Source organism: Podarcis melisellensis, assembly GCF_964234715.1.
Source record: "Podarcis melisellensis genome assembly, chromosome: 5".
NCBI classification, from domain to species: Eukaryota; Metazoa; Chordata; class Lepidosauria; order Squamata; family Lacertidae; genus Podarcis; species Podarcis melisellensis.
The window spans coordinates 31,105,525-31,124,766 of record NC_138537.1 but is presented as its reverse complement, the minus strand read 5'-3'; the positions used below and the strand labels follow the sequence as shown (position 1 = coordinate 31,124,766).

The 19,242-nt window shown below is 40.7% G+C and overlaps 1 protein-coding gene across 2 annotated transcripts in view; it reads right to left on the bottom strand.

The window, feature by feature from the left end:
• Positions 1-19,242, bottom strand: part of EPHA4 (EPH receptor A4) — a 152,604-nt gene that overhangs the window by 55,548 nt on the left and 77,814 nt on the right. For both annotated transcript variants that reach the window (XM_081910357.1, XM_081910356.1), the window contains exon 5: positions 13,907-14,245. In XM_081910357.1, coding sequence (XP_081766483.1) covers positions 13,907-14,245 — 339 coding nt within the window. The remainder of the gene's footprint in view (positions 1-13,906; positions 14,246-19,242) is intronic.

Genomic DNA, 19,242 nt, shown 5'->3' with positions numbered 1-19,242 from the left:
AAGGCAGCACAGCTGTCCAAGAGTGCCATGTGTCGACACCAGCTCTGATGGTGTAAGAGACTATGTGGATTAACTACTGGCTTTTGGGGCTTGTTGGCCAGATTCTGCAATGGCTCTCAGAGAGAAAGAAGTATCTTCAGGTTCTCGAAACTGAGACGCTCAGAAAGAATGTTCCTATGATGCAAGGGATTGAAGGACGAAATAGAATAGAGGAGAAAGGAAGGCTTGATTTTTATTTTTAAAAAGATCATCTCAGTCAATAAAATGCTTTCCAAGTGCTGAAGCCTTTAAAAGAGCTTTCTCTCCCCTTCCAATAAAATGCACCAACTAGATGTTTATGCCCCTCTTACAGCTCTCTTGATTTACAAGGGCTGTATCATTCCGTATTGAAACAGACACGTCCGCAAATTTTATCCTCTTAATGCCTAAAGGAAGCTGGTGACATGTGAAAGCAAGTAGACTAAGTGAGCAATTTACAGCAGTGGGTAAAGATCAGACTGTATTTGACTCAAAACATGCCAGACAATGCCTACCCTGCGGAGTTTCGCAGTTTACGGCGTTTGCTACTCATCACTCTTAACAAACACTTTCTTTTTGAAGAGAAAATCACATGTCTTCCATTTGCCATTGAAGCCATATCTCTTTGTGCCCATTCCAACCTTCAGAGGACTTCTTTTGGTCCTCCCTTCCTCACTGTTTGCATAATTGCAGCCTTTCAAACTTTCAACATAGCAGTGGCAGCACAAGGAGAGAGAAGGATGGCGGTGTGCTGCTGAAGCTATGCCCTGCAGAGCAACTATGAAATTCTAAAGGTAATTCGTCAGCCCTGCTGTCCCACAAAGGTTTTCCCCAACTCCCTTACCCCTGATTTCTTGAGAGATTAGAGGAGAGGCAATTCAGAACACAAAAACTGATTCAGGTTTGCATACAGCATCTTGACGCACAAGAAAATTGAGATGTAGCTATCCGTTTTCAGCGCTGAGCTACGGATGGGAAACTCATTTAGGCCAGAGGACCATAGAGGATAAATGCAAGGGACTGTGGACAATTGCAAAGAGGCAATTATCGTTTCCAGTGGAACAGCATTAATCCACACAATGGGTGTAACCCAGAGAAAATTAGTTACACCCAAGCCCCATTGAAATGAATGGAAAAGCACACTTAAGTTCCATTGTTTTCAACAGAAATCAGCTTTCTCCAGATTTCTAACCAATCTGGGGCATGACATACTTTTCTCACTGGGACTGTCACTTTAGAATTGTTGTTTCTAAAAAGTAAATAATCTGTTAATTGAGGTAAGTCCACACTTATTAAGGCTCAGCAAAGAAAGATTTCCATATAGCAGCCGATGTTCAATAGTTGCTGCCACCATTCAAGCTTCATCAAGTTAGATGCTGGTAGCCCAAATTATATCAGCAGGAGGGCCATCTCAAGTTCAACTAATGCAGACTTTCAGGTTCCAACTGATTTCTGCATCTGTGTGACTAAAAAGGCATTGTGTTTAGGAAGAAAAATGTCTATCAATCAATAAAAGATTTAAAGAGAGAATTGTTTTTCATACTCTGAAAGCAATTCAGTATTTCAGTAACAATAAGGACCAGAAACTTGCATTTCTTTTCATCAAAGTTGACCAATAAAAATAAAAAATGCATCCACAGACATTATGTCTTTTGTTGACTGACTTTCATTGCCATGTTAAGCAAATGTCATATATATATATATATATATATATATATATATATATATATATGCAGGTTTTGGTGTCCTCGGGTGTCTTCCCGTGTAAAAGTTGGGGTGTCTAGGCGACGATATATATATATATACACACATACATACAGTTTATCAATATATATATATATTGATAAACTGAATAGATAATACAAAAAGCATGCTTTGTTAACTAAAGGATCATTTCTTTATAACTTATGGACTTCATGATCTGCTCTTAGTGCAACTAACATTGGATGCAACCTACACTGTCTCTGAAAACATTCCACGTTGCGTAGTAAATTTTCACAAAGACTGAAATGCATTTGTGTCCTTGACATCTCTTCTCATAGAGGTATGTGAGAGATGTAACCAACAGGATACTGTGAAAACAGAAATGATTTTCCTCTCTATAAAGAAGAAAACCAATATAATTTAATATAAAATAGCCAAGTGTATTTAATTCTGCTTTGTCCATTCCTCTCCCCTCTGAAATCATTCTTATAACAATATCCAATGATGGAACATAATTACATCCAAGTGAAGGGCTTTAAGGACAAAAAACAAAGCAGTGTGTGTTTTGCACAGGACCTTTTCCCATATGGAGTGTTCTGAACTAATAATGGCCAAAAGGCATAAACTATGTACATATGGCCTGGTTTGCTATTTTCCCTCTTTGGAATGTATTCAAGAGAGAGGCATAAAAACACTATAAATGTCTGATAGTGATTAAGATATTTTTTCCCTCTCCCCTTTACAAGAGCTCTGCAACCAAGTGCTCCAATGACCAAGAAGGCTACTAAATCAAAGGCCGAGAATGCCAGTGCTTGAATTTAGTAATGAAGGAAGATTACATTAATCTAAACAGACTGCATGAAGTCTTCCGAGTGCACGCAGATAGCAACCATACATTTGCATGATTTGTTTGGGCAGGGGGAAACCCCACCAGAGCTTTCTCGTACTGAAAAAAGAAAAGAAAGAAAGGGGAGGGGAGAGAAAGACACACACGCACACGAAAACAAAACAAAAATAAAACACCCCAGCCAAACTCTCTACACACCAGTTCACACGAATTTAAATCTCCTGTGACATATCTCGGTGAAAAGAGTCACGTCTGCTAGAAAGCTCAGCGTTGTGACATCCTTCAAAATGTTGCCACTTTGATTGCAGACTGCGGTAGGCGCATGCTACAGCTCTCCGTGAGCCAATGCAAACCTGTGCAAACAGAAAACGCTCCCGATTCTCCAGATACACGGCCAGCGACAACTGTGTTCGGTTCAACAAGGCTTCTACCAGAAGGGCACCGCAAGGACCGGCCTCCCCATGAGGGACAGTTTCTAAACAAAGAGCTTGTTGGTCCCCTTCATCGCCTTACGTATGAATGTATCTGACAGTCCTTTTCTGCTTCCCTCCACAGCTGAAGCTTAACAATTCAATATGGGAGAGCGAGGCTGGGTTAGCGTTCTCATCCATGGATATAATCAGGTCAGCTTCCTACTCTGCTTCTTGAATCATGAGTCAGTGGAGCAATGCAGGGACTTAGAAGCAGGCTATGTTTATTTGTGCTACACTGCATGGCATTTTAATTAGTAACTCAGCGGATTTAAAACCTCTGAATGGACACACAGGGGCAGTTGTGTAGCCCAGCTTTTGTGCTCTCATTCTTGGAGGAAAAATCCTGTTTGAGGACACCAGCAGGGGGTTAATAGAAGCTTTGATAAAGTTCTCTGAATCCTTTTATTGTTGCTCAACTGCAGACTGGACTCTGGTGTCTTTCTGGCTCCTCTTAGGAGATAACAATTAATTTTACTCAGTTTGGAGGAGATGGCTAGGGAGGGGAAAAAGCCCCCTGAACATGTGGGAGCTGTGAAGGAAAAGGTGCAATTGCAGCTGGGAAATTCATCTGGACTGGAACAGAAATTACCGGTATGAAGCAGCCTGGCCTTCACTTACACTTCCCAGGGCTATTATGGATCAGGCCCTACTGAGCTCGCTGAAATGTTGCCCTGAGGTGGAAATATAAAACAGACAGGGACACAGCAACAACAGAGAGTTGTTTTCTGTACACCTTTGGTTACATTTTGAAAGAGAACTGACATTTTTCTGTGGGAAATGAATGTCACTCGGTAGTAAAGCATTTTACATGGGTAAGAAGCACAAATTCTTGTTTCTTCCTACATTCACAGCTGGGAAGAAATGCTACACTGACTACGTGATGTTGAAACTATTAATGCATCTATCCTGTCCCAACTACAAATGGAGGAAAAAGTAAGAATTTGTGCTACTCACCCATGTAAAATAACAGAAGCCACTTTGCTATAGAGTGACAGTGAATTTCATTTCCCTGAGAAAACAGTCAGATCTCACTCAAAATGTGACCAAGTGTGTACTTAAACATCGTAATCACCTCTTATCACTACAGAGTAGACTACTTTCTCCTAAGTTGTTCAATGAACCCTGAAGCTGGTGATTTAGTAAGGGTTGCCGAAGCCTTTTCTGTGCCTTGCCGACTGAGTCTTACCCTCTTGTTGAATACAAATTCATGGAAATGGGTGGTACAGCTGCTTTGCTAAGAAGCAGGCAGTTGTTGTTTGTATTATTTCTCTGTGTAAAAAATGTAATCGCTTTAAAATAATAAATCTAACCCCTCCCAATGGTAGATTTCCCTCTTTGTTTTGTTTCGAGTTGGCTGCATGTATGCACAGTCTTATTAGCACGTCTAATGCACATGAACAAGGCTGGGTGCCAAAGGGGAAAAGGCAGCATGGAGAAGATATTTCCTACCACAACATACTCTTTTTTAGGGGCATAATTAAAGGACCTTGGGCAGGAATTCTCAATTGATCAGAGCTGTTTATCTTTGAGATCCTTGGGAGTTTTCTTCCCAAGCACACAATGACAGACAAATGAAAGGCATCTTTTAGCTAACCATTCATTTCAGTAGCATCTCAGAAACAATTCAATGAGATGATTATTTTTTCTACTCTTTGGTTCTCCTGCCACATTTAGACTTCTAAGTCCTGTGGTTTCCCCACTTTTTTTTTATTTGTTTTCCTTTTCAAAACACTTTGTACGGTATATGATGAATCATTAAACCATCAAAAGAACAAAGACGGGATGATTATATATATATATATATATATATATATATATATATATATATATAAAATACCCTCTGTCCACAATTTTAAACTGTTTAAAACATGCATTATTTATTTATTTTTAACCAAATAAATAAAGAAGGGCTGACATTTATGCAAAACAAGTTTCAAGACACACATATCCTTACACTCCTGGCCACATTACATCTTCCAAATATTTAACCAGCTATGAACTGCCTCCCTTACTAGCTTCGAACTTCACATTCTCAATTGTCTCCCATTGTAGAAACATCCTCTTTTTGGGGCACGCAGAAAGGCTAAAGCAGCCCTGCTGTGTCAAGTATCTGTGCCATACATCTCAGGCTTGTCTCCTGCTGACAGCTCTTATTATCTTGGTTGACCAAGGTGCCGAACAATCAACCTTCCTGTGCAAAGTTCTCCTTCAGCCAAATACCAGGCTGCTTTCTGTACATTTGAGGGGTCAAGATGCCAATCACAGGAAGGAGGACGCCATGCTGGACTGAAACATGCCTGCACACCTTCTGTCCTTTGTTCAACTGCAGCCTCAAAGTTCAAACAAAAGCACCTTTCTGTCCGAATCCTCTCTGTGTGAATTTTGAACACCAGACAGATATTCTTGGTGGCTCCCTCACAATTACAAAACACCTTTCCCCTCTTGCTCTAGTAATGTATGAACCTGAAGACTTCCTGGAAAGGCTTTAAGATTTTCTAGTTTGATCTGAGGTTCAACAGTAAGGGTTAGAGATTTTTGAAATTCTAAGCTTTATATAAATGCTTTTAAATCACAAGGGCTGCTTTTGTGCAAGTATGATGTGGTATAAATGTAATCAATAGCTGAAAGGCAGGGGGTGGCATTCTTCAGCAAAATTTGTTTGTTCCTCAATCCCCAAAATATGTTGCTAGTTGCCTAGCTGAGATGCAAAAACATATATCTCATCTTCTCCTTCTCAAATCTTTTTTCTCTTTTTGTTCCTTATATTGATTTTTATCTGCCTGAAAACAAAACTGGATTTTCATTCCTTCCTGAGGCCTGAGGTGGAATGAGATTTAATTATTAAAAAATCCTTTTCCTTTCAGTTTTCTTTCTAGTTTTGTACCACCTAAAGAGATTATGTTTTCAAAACTTTTTGTTGTAATTTTAGCTCTACTTTCTTTTTTCCCTAACATTATTTATTGCTAGATATCATTTTGAAACTTCTTAAATTACTGATTAAAAAGAGTATTGTTACTTTCCTTAAGCATTTTAGAAGGTGTGGAATAGAAACTGAATTACGTACATAAAGAAGCTATTTTTGAAACCTATTCTTCATTCATGGAATTATGGGCTTGTATTGTGACAATCCTTCAAAACAAAGTTTTAGGAGTTTATATTGCAGATGAAAGGAATACTTTCTTACTTCGTAAATGATCCAGGAGCAATGAACCTCAATACTGTATATCAAACACAAACACACTGCCATTATTTTTGTATCAGAATTATTTCCACTATTCACTTCATTGTATGAAACAGGGGCAGCTATCTTGGGACACTTCAGATGTTATTTGCTCCCATAAGCCCCAGCCAGCATGGCCAATGGCAACAAGTCTGAAGGTCGCCCTGCTGCTTTGGGGGCATCCCAAGGAACCACATGGCTCTGTAAAGCCTAGCAAATTGCCTCCCTGTTTGCTCACAGCATTGGGTGGGCTGGATGGGGAAGAGCTGGCTGGCACAACACTGCCAAGTAGATGAGGGCAAAGACCCCTGATTCTAGCATGATATATGGAGTCCGAAAAGAGTTAATTCTTAAATACACAAGGCCAAAATTTCCAGGATGAGGTAACACAGTCATGAGTAAAGTCTACTTCCACTTGATCTTAGATTCTGCCACTGCAAAAGACACATAATACGGTCCACCACCACCACCACGGAGCTCAAATTATGAGGGACATTAAAAATACAGCTTCTCACACTTTTCTGTGGCTCTTCATTTTGGACAAAGCATCTCATTCAAAAGTCTCTGTCAAGGCTCTAAAATCTTCATTGCCAGGCGACTGGGAATTTGCTCCTCTTGGACCAGGGCACTGTACAACATCTGCAGTCTAATCAAAGCAGCATAACTGCTAGCCAGTAGGTGGAAGCTTGTGAGTACAGGATACAGAAATCCCACAGGACCTGGGTCTAGCCTTTAGATCTCAATCCCACCAGAAATAAGAATGACCTTGGCCCTTACTACTTTGAGAACTAAACATAATACTCATTAGTCTGACTTAGTTTCCTTTCACTGATTTCCTCACACACAGTAAACCAAACACTCACTCATCAACGCAAAGTCAAACAAGCATACGTTAGGGAGGGGGTGGGAATAGCTCTCCAAACTATAAATGAGGTAAATAAAAATACTTTCTTCTCTCTTGTGAAAAGAAGGGAAAGGGACAAATTATTTGTGTGTGTGTGTGTGTGTGTGTGTTTTAAAATGCAGTTAAGCCTCATTTTCAAAACCAGTGAATGAAACCTCCAAAATGTAAAGATAACAGAAGGTGACACTGTCAGGTGGGGTGCTTAGGATAAGGGAAATCACACGGTGAATTTGGATAACTAGGTATTTGGATGACAGAGGTCCAGGGGAGGAAACTTCTGCTATAGTTGGCATGTGCTCAGCTGCCTCTCTTGACAAACTGGAGAAGATGATGAATGCGAGAGTCAATTAACTTTATTTTTGCATGAAAATGTAAATGTGTTTTTGCAGCTACTTAAAATAATTGTCCAACTGCATTTCATTTCAAGTGTGCATGCGTTATGGGCTAATTAGAAATACAGAGAGCAAGATGGCAGCCGAACAGAAAGGCCCTTCACTTTACTAGCCTTGGCAGCCTCAGCTATAACACTTGGAATCAAACTAAGGGCCATCTGATGCTTTTGATCTGCCCGTGCAACTTCCATCATTGTCAGCGTGAGCAGCACAAAGTGAGGCAGGGCATGGTATAGCAATGGATCCTCATTTGATACACATACGCTATTGCACAGTCTAAATCGGGCTGGCAGAACATAGAGAAGCGCTTTATGTGCATTTTCTGTGCTGTGTGGCACAATGCACACAGAATTCTAATCAGCATCTGAAAGCAGGCAGGGGCTTCCAAAGCACTACACCAAAATACCAAACAAGAAGTTGTTTATTTTTCTAGAAAATCTTCCAGTGTTTGTGAGTTACCCGGAAGTAAGCACCCAGTAAAACATTGATACTCCGCCCACTGTCCCACTTTCGCCTCAACCATTGTGCCTCAATTAGGAAAATCAAAGTGTGAATCCACTTCTCTTTCTCCATGACAGCCTTGAAAATCTACCCTGCCCGCTGCTTGCGGAGATTTAGCTTGGTGCTAACTGCAATGAAACTCAAAACAGTATTTAGCTAGCAGAAGAATGTGTTCATTCTGATCTACTGGTTTGGAATTCTAGACCATATCTGACAGGTCAGGAATGTTGGAGGCAAGCAGTACAGGATGACGGTGATTAACAATCTGGAGTGTGTGTGTGTGTGTGTGTGTGTGTGTGTGTGTGTGTGTGTGTGTTTGTGTGTGTGTGTGTGTGTGTGTGTGTGTGTGTGTGATATTGGGAGAGTATGTTGCAGGTCTCAGTCTCATTCTGAAATGAAGGAGCTTTGTGACAGGCGAACCGACAGCTAGATACGCTGAAAAAGAAGGGTGTGTGTGTAAGCATTAGCCAGAGCTGGATATCGTCATACAAAAGATCCCTCGCTGACTACAGCAGCAGTTTTAAAATATCCACAGCCAAGTGCAGTGAGAGAAAAGCCTGAATATTTATTAACTGGGCATCCCTACCTTAATTGGCATTTCCTCTACCCATTTCACTGTGATGGCTGACTTAACAGAACATTAAGCTGAAGGTAACCTAACAGGCTAACAAATTGCCATGCAGTCTCATTTGCTAAAGAAAAAAACTTTTTTGGGGAAAAAGCTTTCCAAAATCAGAACAGAGCAGTGTGTCCTCTGAGTAACACAAAATGAAGCCACATGGAAAGATGGAAGATAGAGACATTTCTATTTTTAATCGTCACTCTGCTTTGTTTTTCCTTCCCATGTAGCTTTATTCCCATGTGAATACTTTTTGTTTCAGAACAGAAACATTGTCCTTACTTCACTGTGTACCTACATAAAATATAACACAGGAAGGTTTAAACTGAATGGTGTGCTCAAGACTGAACCCAAAAGATGTATAACATAAGAGTACATACAATGTGCCAGTCCCTAGATTATTGTGATTGCTCTTCTCCAGCTCTATAACAACCTTTTTGAGGTTATGTAACCAGAATGTTCAGATCCTATAAGCGCTTACAGTATGTGAAATTAGATTATTATGTTTTTGCCCCCCCCCAACTTACATTTAATTGCATTTGCAATTTTGCCAGTCATTGGAGAGATCCTTTAGAAGCCTCTCTCAGTCCCATTTTGTTGTAACCACGCCAAACAATGTAGTATCATTAGCTTGGTAAGTTTTCTCACTGAATTTAGCCTTTCAACATATACTTCCTACTTTCTAACTTAGTTTCTTTCTAGAGGATTTCTTTTAACAATAGTGGACTCAATCTATCCAAAATGAAGACTTTATAAATTCCACCCACTTCAACAAGGCCAGTGATATATAGTTCAAATATGTGCTTTACTCTCCAACTCAAATGAGTGAAAGAAGCTTATTTTTAGCGGGATCATGCACCTATGATTTATTGAAACTGGTTAGAAAGGTATGTGGTCTATTTCAGCTGACAAGAGACTACTGATTTTAGTAGGTAATATATCTCCTTTAACACAGTTACCAACAATAAGCCCCTATTTTCACAGTGGAAGCACTGATGAATTCAATTTCAACTGATATACCTGTTCATCTTTATGTAGAACTACAGTTGTAGTCCTACAGACATGTACAGGACTACAAAGTTAATATATACTGATTATCATAGTACTGTTCCTTAATCATATCTGTTAAAATCTACATAGTATTGTTTCTTAATCATATTATAAGATCCTATAAAGCTGAGACAACTACAAGCCACCTTAACATTTTCAACATATAATGCAACATATTTTTAAAAGGCATATCATATCTGGATAAAGTCATATTGAGATACTATCTATAAGCTCAGACACAAATCTTACTATAGAATAATATCGTCTTCATATATTCATGTTGGTAACCAAAGTTTTATTTGCATATTTTCATTTAAACATTCCCTTGCATTGTCTGAGACTTACAAAAACCCATTACAAATAAAAAAACAAACAAAATGTAAGTGAATAAACTAAAGTGCAGCTCAGCAACCTACTTACAATGCTCCAACTGAGTTGATAAAAGTTGTATAGAAAATAATGAAAAACACACCCATGACTCACAATTATATGGTCTCTCCTACTATTGTACTGTATCTATTTTCAATAAATGTGCTGCCAAGTACTCAAGCAAATAAATGAAGGTTGTTGATTTAATGCAGGTGTCCGAATGAGATTCTTTTCAGCTTTACAAGTTCTTTTGACATTATTTTCTGCCTCCTTATATGTCTTTCTCTCACATAAAGGGGTATGATATGCGATATAGGAAAACAGGGAGATGCCTTAAACACATGCCTCTTCTTTTAGTGAACATTGGTTCTGGAGTCAGCATTTTGGCTGTATATTCCAAAGACAAGTCTGAACAAGTGACAGGAACCAGCCTCAGAGGAGGACCCTTTTTTTGCTCTGCTGCCTTCTCACTGGCTGCTCCACCTTTGAAGAGGCTGTTAAAATGGCATCCCCCAGGGATAGCACCAAAGTGGAAAAATTAGTGCAGGATATTTATGGGAGGAACTATGATAGATTTGGGCTGCCAGATTGGATGGTAGATTCTAGTAATGAAGACATCTTGGTCACCATCAGCAATAGTATAGGCCCCATAGCTACCTTTAAGGCTTTTTTCTTTTATATAAAGTGAGTGAATAATACTAGGTGAGACTATTTGTCCCTCTAGTCCACCACTGACTCTGCTTTGGCCCAGCAGTGGTTCTGCAGGGTCCCAGCTGGCGGCCTTTCACATCACCTTCTACATGATCCTGTTATCTGGAGACACCGGCAGCTGAACTGGAGAATGTCTGCATGCAAAACGTTATGTTCTATCACTATCCATCTCTCTAAGCCACATGCATCCTCATTGAACTGGCAAACAGTGATTAGAGGAAGGCTAACACAGGATGGGCAATCTCCACTACCCTAAAAAAATTATGTTGGCCAAGGTGAGATGAATCGAAGACTGTGAAGATATGGCTTTATGAAGACGAACCATAAGGCTGAGATTTCTTTCTAATATAGTAGTACTTTTCCATATTAGGAGCAGGAGGAACACGGAATATCAATAAACTATAGTTTTGTAACTAATGGTGGCTCTGCACTAGCAGAAAAGCGCTTATTTTTGTGCGAGACATGACAATACAATCTTCACTGCAGCCCTCTACATTATATCCCATAGTATTTCTGCAGGTTCTGTAACCTGCAAGAGTAGCTTTTGAAGGGGCACAGAGGGAGCTTCAGTGGGTAAGAGCATGCAACACTTGAGTCAGTAGAAGACTTTCTACTAGAGTAGCTACTGTTGGATACAACGATATATTTCTTAGAGAAGAAATATGGTCAAAGGAGAAAGTTTTACTCAGATCCCACTGCAGAGACACATACGCCCTTAAATTACATGGCCACGCCTGATAGGGAAGGGGTAGAATGTATTTCATTAAAACAAATGTAAGGCTTTTAGACATGCCCAATTTTATAGACACTGACCTATAAAAAATCAGGTCTGCTATTTAACACTCTGCTTAGGACTTTACCCTTTGTGTTGGAGACAACAGCTTCTCAAAATGAACTAGGATTGCCACATTCTGATCCACATGCTAACTTGGGTAGGCATAGCATTGCTCTGATCTTCACCTGTACCCGCCAACACCAGTGCATGGTGATTAAAGGAAATCAATTCAAATGTTTACAAAAACACTTCATGTACAATAGAAAGAATGCAAATTTTAAATATCAGCCGGATTCTGTTATCAAACATTGCTATGAGATGCCAAGTCTTGTTGGTTTCATTTAATTTCAATGACAGCTCAAGGAGACAGCTCAAACTCTAGAACTCATGTGGCATTGGTATTCCCTAAAACGTTTCTACAGCCAATTTTATTCTTGATAATTATTTCCCTGCAAAATTCTCAGAAGTGCATCAAACTCTGAAGAGGAAATAAACCACACAACAACACACAAACAGAGTTCATCTCCCCATTACAAAGGCAAAGTACAAATTAATTCAATATATGGCAGCAAGCTAGCAAGATTTGCAAAATGATTTCAAAATTAATTATTCAAAGTGTATTATTATTTAGGGCACATAAGAAGAGCCATGTTGGATCAGTCAAAAATCCCATCTAGTCCATCTGCTCTCACAGTGGCCAACCAGATGCCTATGGGACATGAGTGCAATCACACTTTCCCTACATCTCATTCCCAGCAACTGGTATTTAGAGACATACTGGCTTTGACAGGAATCCGTAGTATAAATTCTAGCAGAGTTTCTGTTATTGTGGTTTTGAACAACCTCCAAGCATTCCAGAGGGATTTCACCCACTTCACTTTCTCTTTCTCGCTCCTTTTTACCAATCCTCTCATTTTCCCTCTTTTGAAGTCAAACGTGACTGTGGTGGATTTCCATGGCAATTGACAACCTGGAAATACACGGGGTGGTATTCAACTGAATTTTACTCAGAACGACCCAATTAAAAAGATGAACTAACTTAGATGCATTCATTTCATTGGGTCAACTCTGAATAAGATTCGACAGCACTATGGTCAGTATTCCCAAGTGGTTCAACAATATTTACATCTTGCAGCAAGCTTTGGGCACCACTTATGACTGAGTCTAGGGTCGCTGCCCCTCTGGTTGGCTCCATGACCAATTGTTCTAGAGCCCAGTATCTCAAAAAATCCTTTGCCATGACTAGGACATGCATATAGCTAGACTATGTGAGAATAATTGAATTTGATCATTACTGCAGCACTTTCTCTTTGGGATGCTTCATTGATTTAATTCTCCACCTTAAGATCACCTAAGCATTTTGTTCAGGGGGACAATAGAATACCCTCAATACTAATCCCTGGGGCCTGATAACACCATCTACAGTGATGATGTGAAGCAGTCTCTCCTTTTGGGGGATTTCTGGCTTGTTGGAATCAATGGTGCCTTTGATTAACAGTGACACTACTTCCAGTACATCCTTGCCTGACTTTCTAAAGAGTTTGCATTCAGAGAAAACCATGTCCCCCTAGTTCTCTCCATTCCACCAGATTTCCATTGTGCCCATTATATCTGAACTCTCCTCTAACACTAAGCACTCTAGCTCACCATCTTGGGTCAGAGTCTTTTAGCATTAGCATATAAGCTCCAATATGTAGTGTCGCTTTCCAGATGTTTAGAATTTTATCCCCCGCCCCCCGGTGCTTTGGCTTCTCTGAATTAAAACAACAATTCTGCTTGGTACCACGACTGAAACATTTCAGTTAGCTGTTTCCTATACTGTTTCAGAAGCTCAGGTTAAATGCCAAACAAAATTAAAATTCTAGATCTTGGGGAAGTGCCAGGGCTGATCTATCTGTATTCTTTATTCCCTGGTTGCTATTTTACTTCTCTTCCATCTGGCGCTGAGAAAAAACAGGCTCATGGCTGAACAGCCCTCTGACTCAAGCATTAAGACTCCTGCCCAAGGAAGAATATGACACACTTATAAAAAGGTAGCGTTTCCTATGTGCAATGAGTCCTGATTTTCTTTCAGATTAGCACATGAAGTCAAGTATAGGCCAAAAAGGGCACAACTGTGAATTTCAGCAACATCTCCTTAAAGCATAACTTCATCCTAATAAAGCAACTGCGAAAAGTACCATGCAAAAGCAATAACTGCATAAGCATTTCATATTTCGCTGCTGTCCTCTATTCAGCATCAACTGATAAGCTCGTACAGTACCATTTTCAAATGAGATGGAGAATGGAGAGCAAGGGAGGGAAAGTGTCTGTTGGATTTTACCTGCTTGGTTTGTAGTCACAGTGACAGACACAGCTTGGTCCGAACTAGGATTCTGCTTGGATACTCCATTCACCGCCCAGATTTCAAAGGTGTAGTTTGTGTGTGCCAAAAGGTCAGTAATAGAAACCTTGGTGGTTTTCAAGCTATTCTGCTGAGGGCTGAAGTGTACACCACTCCCACAGGACCGGCAGCGGTTCAGATCATTGGCTCCACATCTCTTGCATACCACATTATAGGAAACATCCTCACGGCCACCTTTGTTCTGAGGAGGGCTCCATTCCAAGTTGACGGATGTCTCGTTGACATTGGAAATTAGGTTCTGAGGGGCAGATGGAGGGCCTGCAAGACAAAAAGCACAATTCATTTATTTTATTTTATTTTTAAAAAATTACATTTCCAGGTCAAAAGAAGGAAGGAAACCCTCTCTAGGGCTGTATCTGCCCTGATGTGATCTGTTGAAACAAACACGCCTGGCAGTTAGTGGCGTCTGCACCTGTTCTAATTCATATGTAGTTTTTTTTGGGGGGGGGGGTAAAAGTACTAAAATGCTATAAAAGTACACACAGTCCCACAGAGCTAAGGCCATGCACATAGGGAAGCAGGATTTCCATGTACATATTCATGGCTGGATAGCAAACTGTGTCAACAAATGGCTGTTGTGTATGCCTATTTGCCTGAGCTAAAAAGACTCATCCACACACTGTGCAGGAGTAACAGCCAGAACACGGACAAAACATTCATCTTTTTGTTGGGGGGTGGAAGGTGGAGAGAATGGGATCTTGTGGTCTTCCCCCAAATTCCTCTAAATAGATTATTCCAGCCCAAGTCATAGAAGGTGCCTTTTAACCTCAGAAAATGTCTGCATGGCAGCAAACTTCGATACGCACATATGGCTGGATCAAAGCCAAAAGCATCACCATGATCTCTCTTAATACTACAAACAGGTACATGAATAAAATGTTCCATGGCTCTTTTATCCTGGTCTTTGCCTATCTTCCTAAACCCCTTTTTCCCAGGATGTTTTAACGATTAGCTGAGTTTCACAAAAATATCCCGGTGCAACTTTGTTAATCCCTCTGCCCTCCACCCCACCCATCCCTTTAAGTGTTTCCACCTCTTCCACAACATCCAGCGGCTTGCAAACTGTTTCTGGGTAAATTTGGTGTGATTTAACATCAGCAAGAAACATTAACCCTGCTTGTCTAAATGCATAAAACAACCCAGTAAACTGGAGGAAGAAATGTGTTCATGTTGAATCATGTCACAACATGCAGAGCTTAGAAAGCACTCTGTGAACAGGAAATAAGAAAAGAAAAAGATTTAGAGGGTCTGTTCTGCTATTTATATTTATTTTATTTATTAATTTTGTATACCGCCCTATTCCCCTAGTTCTCAGGAGGCATATGGTTCACAACATAAAAGCTATCAATTTCACCCTGAGGGAGATCAGGCTCACACACACTTAACCCGCATGGCAGGGTGAAAGAAATGGTAGCACATCTAGTTTGTTATGTCTCATAAGTTCAGGGAAACCCTACTTCAAATAAACATGGCACCTGCCCCCCCCCCTTTTTTTTTTTTTTTTTTTTGCTGCAGAGAGGAACAAAAGTGAGCACCAGAGTCCAAAGCACACTCATAATCTTCCCTTCAGCAGACAAGGCATTTGGGCAGGCCCAAGGGTGTGGATAAAATGAGTTGTACCTTTAGCATAGGAGGTTCAACTCTATGGAACTCCGTCCTGCTAGAAATCAGGCAGGCACCCCTCTTAAGTTTCAGGCACTAGATTAAAATGGTTTTAATATGTTCATCTGCTCTTTCCAATAAGTCAGTTTGTGGCACAGAGTGAAAAGCAAGGTATACATTTCTTAGATAAATAAAACAAAATGTGACAGTATCAAAACATTTTAGGTAATGTCTATATGGCTTTTGTGGTATCTAGTACTGTAGCAGTGGCAGCATAAGCATCTGTTGCAACAGACAGAGCAGATTTTACAATATGTTTACATGTTTCTAAATTCTAACCTACTGGAGCTATGGAATTAGCTACTTGAGTTATTCACCCAGCCTTTAGGATACTGTCATGGGAGGAGCTTGCATGGTTTTCCTATACGAGCTGATTCGTTAGTGAGAATCAACAAGAATATTATGCATAGCAGAGTGTGGATGATGTGTGTGTGTGTGATGAAGGGTGTGTAGTACGCATTAAGGCATGGGTAGGCAAACTAAGGCCCAGGGGCCGAATCTGACCCAATCACCTTCTCAATCTGGCCCGCGGACGGTCCAGGAATCAGCATGTTTTTACACGAGTAGAATGTGTCCTTTTATTTAAAATGCATCTCTGCGTTATTTGTGGGGCACAGGAATTCATTCATTATTATTATTTTCAAAATATAGTCTGCCCCCCCACACAAGGTTTGAGGGACAGTGGCCCCCACAAGGCCCCCTGCTGAAAAAGTTTGCTGACCCCTGCATTAAGGGTGATGTGAATGGGGTGGGAGGGGTGAGTGGTCTGCGGGTGAGAATATGCATGCAAGTAAATGGAGAAATTAGCTAGGGTTGCCATGTTTCAAAAAGTGAAAATCCAGACACAAACTTTGTTTAGCATATTATGGCAAAGTTGTTTAGCTGGGGGAGGCAAATTTGTTGAGCCACTTGATGTATGGCAGCCCTAAATTAACAGGCGTATGTGCACACACACAGAGGTGAAGGGTATACATGTGAGGAAGAGTGCCTCAATGGGTGAGTGTGTGAAAGAGAGAAAGAGAAAGAGAGAGAGAGGGGGGGGAGGGAGGGAGGGAGGGAGTTAGTTCATGGGGTATTAGTTTTTGTATGTGTGTAAATGTGGGAGGGATACTGAGGTGGGGAATCTACACAAAACTTGTATTTTATGATTATGTTTCTATCCCTTCCTTCCTTCAAGGAGATCACGGTAGTGTACATGCTTCTGCCCCTCCTCCTTTTACCCTCGTGACAACCCTGTGAGCTAAAACTAAACTGAGAAACTGACCGGTCCAAGGTCCACTAATGAGATTCATGGCCAAGTAGACATTTGAACACTGCTCTCCCAAGTCCTAGTACAACACTGTAAATACTACAACACACTGGCTCTTCTCCTTCTTCTTTTACGAAACATGATCTGCAAATTATCATAGTCTTATACTTGTTAGGCATATACGTTGCCACAATTTAATTACCTTTGGTTTTGTAGCTGGGTTGGGAGTGGAAAGAAATCAGCACAGAAACACTAAAGGAATTAAGAGGCAGAGTCTTGGCAAATGGTATATTTATCTATGCTGAATGGACCCTGTCTCTCAAAATCTGAGAGGATGTGCTGCTTCCTGGCCTACGGCAACTTCAGGGTTAACAGAAGAACATCTCTCAAGTCCATTAAGATGCTTTTGACGGGGCTATGCCCAATGCTACGTGGGAAAATGTGCCACAATGAATCAAGCTCCTCGGGAGCAAAAGTCGGTAATTAGTATGTAGGGCAGAGCACGGTGGTGTCTAAACGGAGAAGCAATCAAGCAGAAAACAAGGGAAGCAGATGCTTGAAGGTTGCATCACCTCCAGCATGAAAAGGAAGGTGCAGGGGAGTTGCCAAGTGGTGGGCTGATGTTAAAGCAAAGGGAAAGGCAGTATCTAGTCTTTGAAGAGCACAGTCAGTCACTAATAGAGCTCCTGGAATGCTGGCAGGTTGAAGAGGGCAGGAACGACAGAATTTTTCGATTTAATAGGTGTCTTGTTTTCCTTTGTTTCTTACATGACGGCTGTTACCACAGAAAATCCCACGAGGCAAAACCCTCACCCTAACAGACAAGGACCTACAGAGAGAGCAGTCAGCACTTTTTGCACAGGTGAATTGAAGGCATTCTGCTGGAAGCACCCGCCTTTCCTCAAGCAGTGAACTGTAGATTTACTGAAGCTCTGCGCAGATCCCAAAGTGGAGACAGAAAGAACTAGGAATACAGCCAGGCTCAGAGAGAACAAAGGCTGCAGAAGGTTTGGTATCACACAAGGATTCTGTGATTTCACAGAAGGCCAAATCACTGAGAATGAAAATGTTGCGTTCCAGCCCACACACCCTTCAAAGCTGAGTTCTCTTTTTGCATCAGGCACCCCCAGTTCAGATCCTATTAGTGCAGATGTGAAGTTAATTGTGATTCCCCCCCCCCACACAATTCATTTAGATTCAGGCTGTTAAAGTTTCTTATATCTGTATATTAAAAAAAAGCAGGATGCAACAGTACAGACAATTGTTGCATGGTTTGCCATTAGATACAAATGGATGGTACATCCATTCAACCCAACTTGCATGGGAATGTATAATGGCACTCAAATAAATAGAAATTGCAAGGTCAGCCCATTTTTAAAGACTTCTCGCTTTGAATATTCTGCAATACTGTTGACGCAGCCACTCCTTAAAGCACTAAAACTATGGACTACAGCTTTGTATTTTCTCTCTCTATGAAGAACAGCAGGAGAGAAATATGGTGTTTTCCTCTAGAAGGAAATGGATCTACCTGGGAAAGAATATATCCAATTTCCCATACTGTCACCCATCTCCTAGTTTTAGACAACCTATAATCAGGAAACAGTTAGAACCGGAATGCCAAGCCCCTTCTCTAACATAAATCTCTGTTGACATACATCATCCCTTAAAAGCAAAACAAATCAAAACAACTTTAGAAACAATCAATGAACATGCAGTATTTAGAATCTGAGTTTTTCCTGTGACTAAGACTATCTTTGGGGTCTCTACAGGCTGCATTTGCATTAAGCATCAGCCTAGTGAAAATGTCCCTGAGTGTGATCAGACACTATCCTAATGTAAAGCTTTCTACAAATTTGACTAGTTACTGTTTTCCATATGCAGGTGAATACAGAGTTCACCATGAGCATTTTTCTGCAAAGATACCAAAAGACACATCCACCTGCCCTTCACTGAAATTATCTTTAGAAGCGATATTTTGGTTGCTCACCCGATCTATAGTGAGGCTGGTGGTGATTGAGTTGCTGGACCTCCTCAGTTGCAGAATCTTTTTTTCTGGGATTCTTTCTCCAGGTAGGGTTGCCTGGCACCCACATTGATACAACACAAGGCCTAGGTCTTTTAACCTGATGAGATTACAGTGGTACCTCTAGTTACAAACTTAATTCATTCCAGAGGTCCGTTCTTAACCTGAAACTGTTCTTAACTAAAGGCGTGCTTTCGCTAATGGCCTCTTGCTGCCGCCGCACTGTTGGCACACGATTTCCGTTCTCATCCTGGGGCAAAGTTCTCAGCTTGAGGTAACTCTTCCAGGTTAGCAGAGTTTGTAACCTGAAGTGTTTGTAAC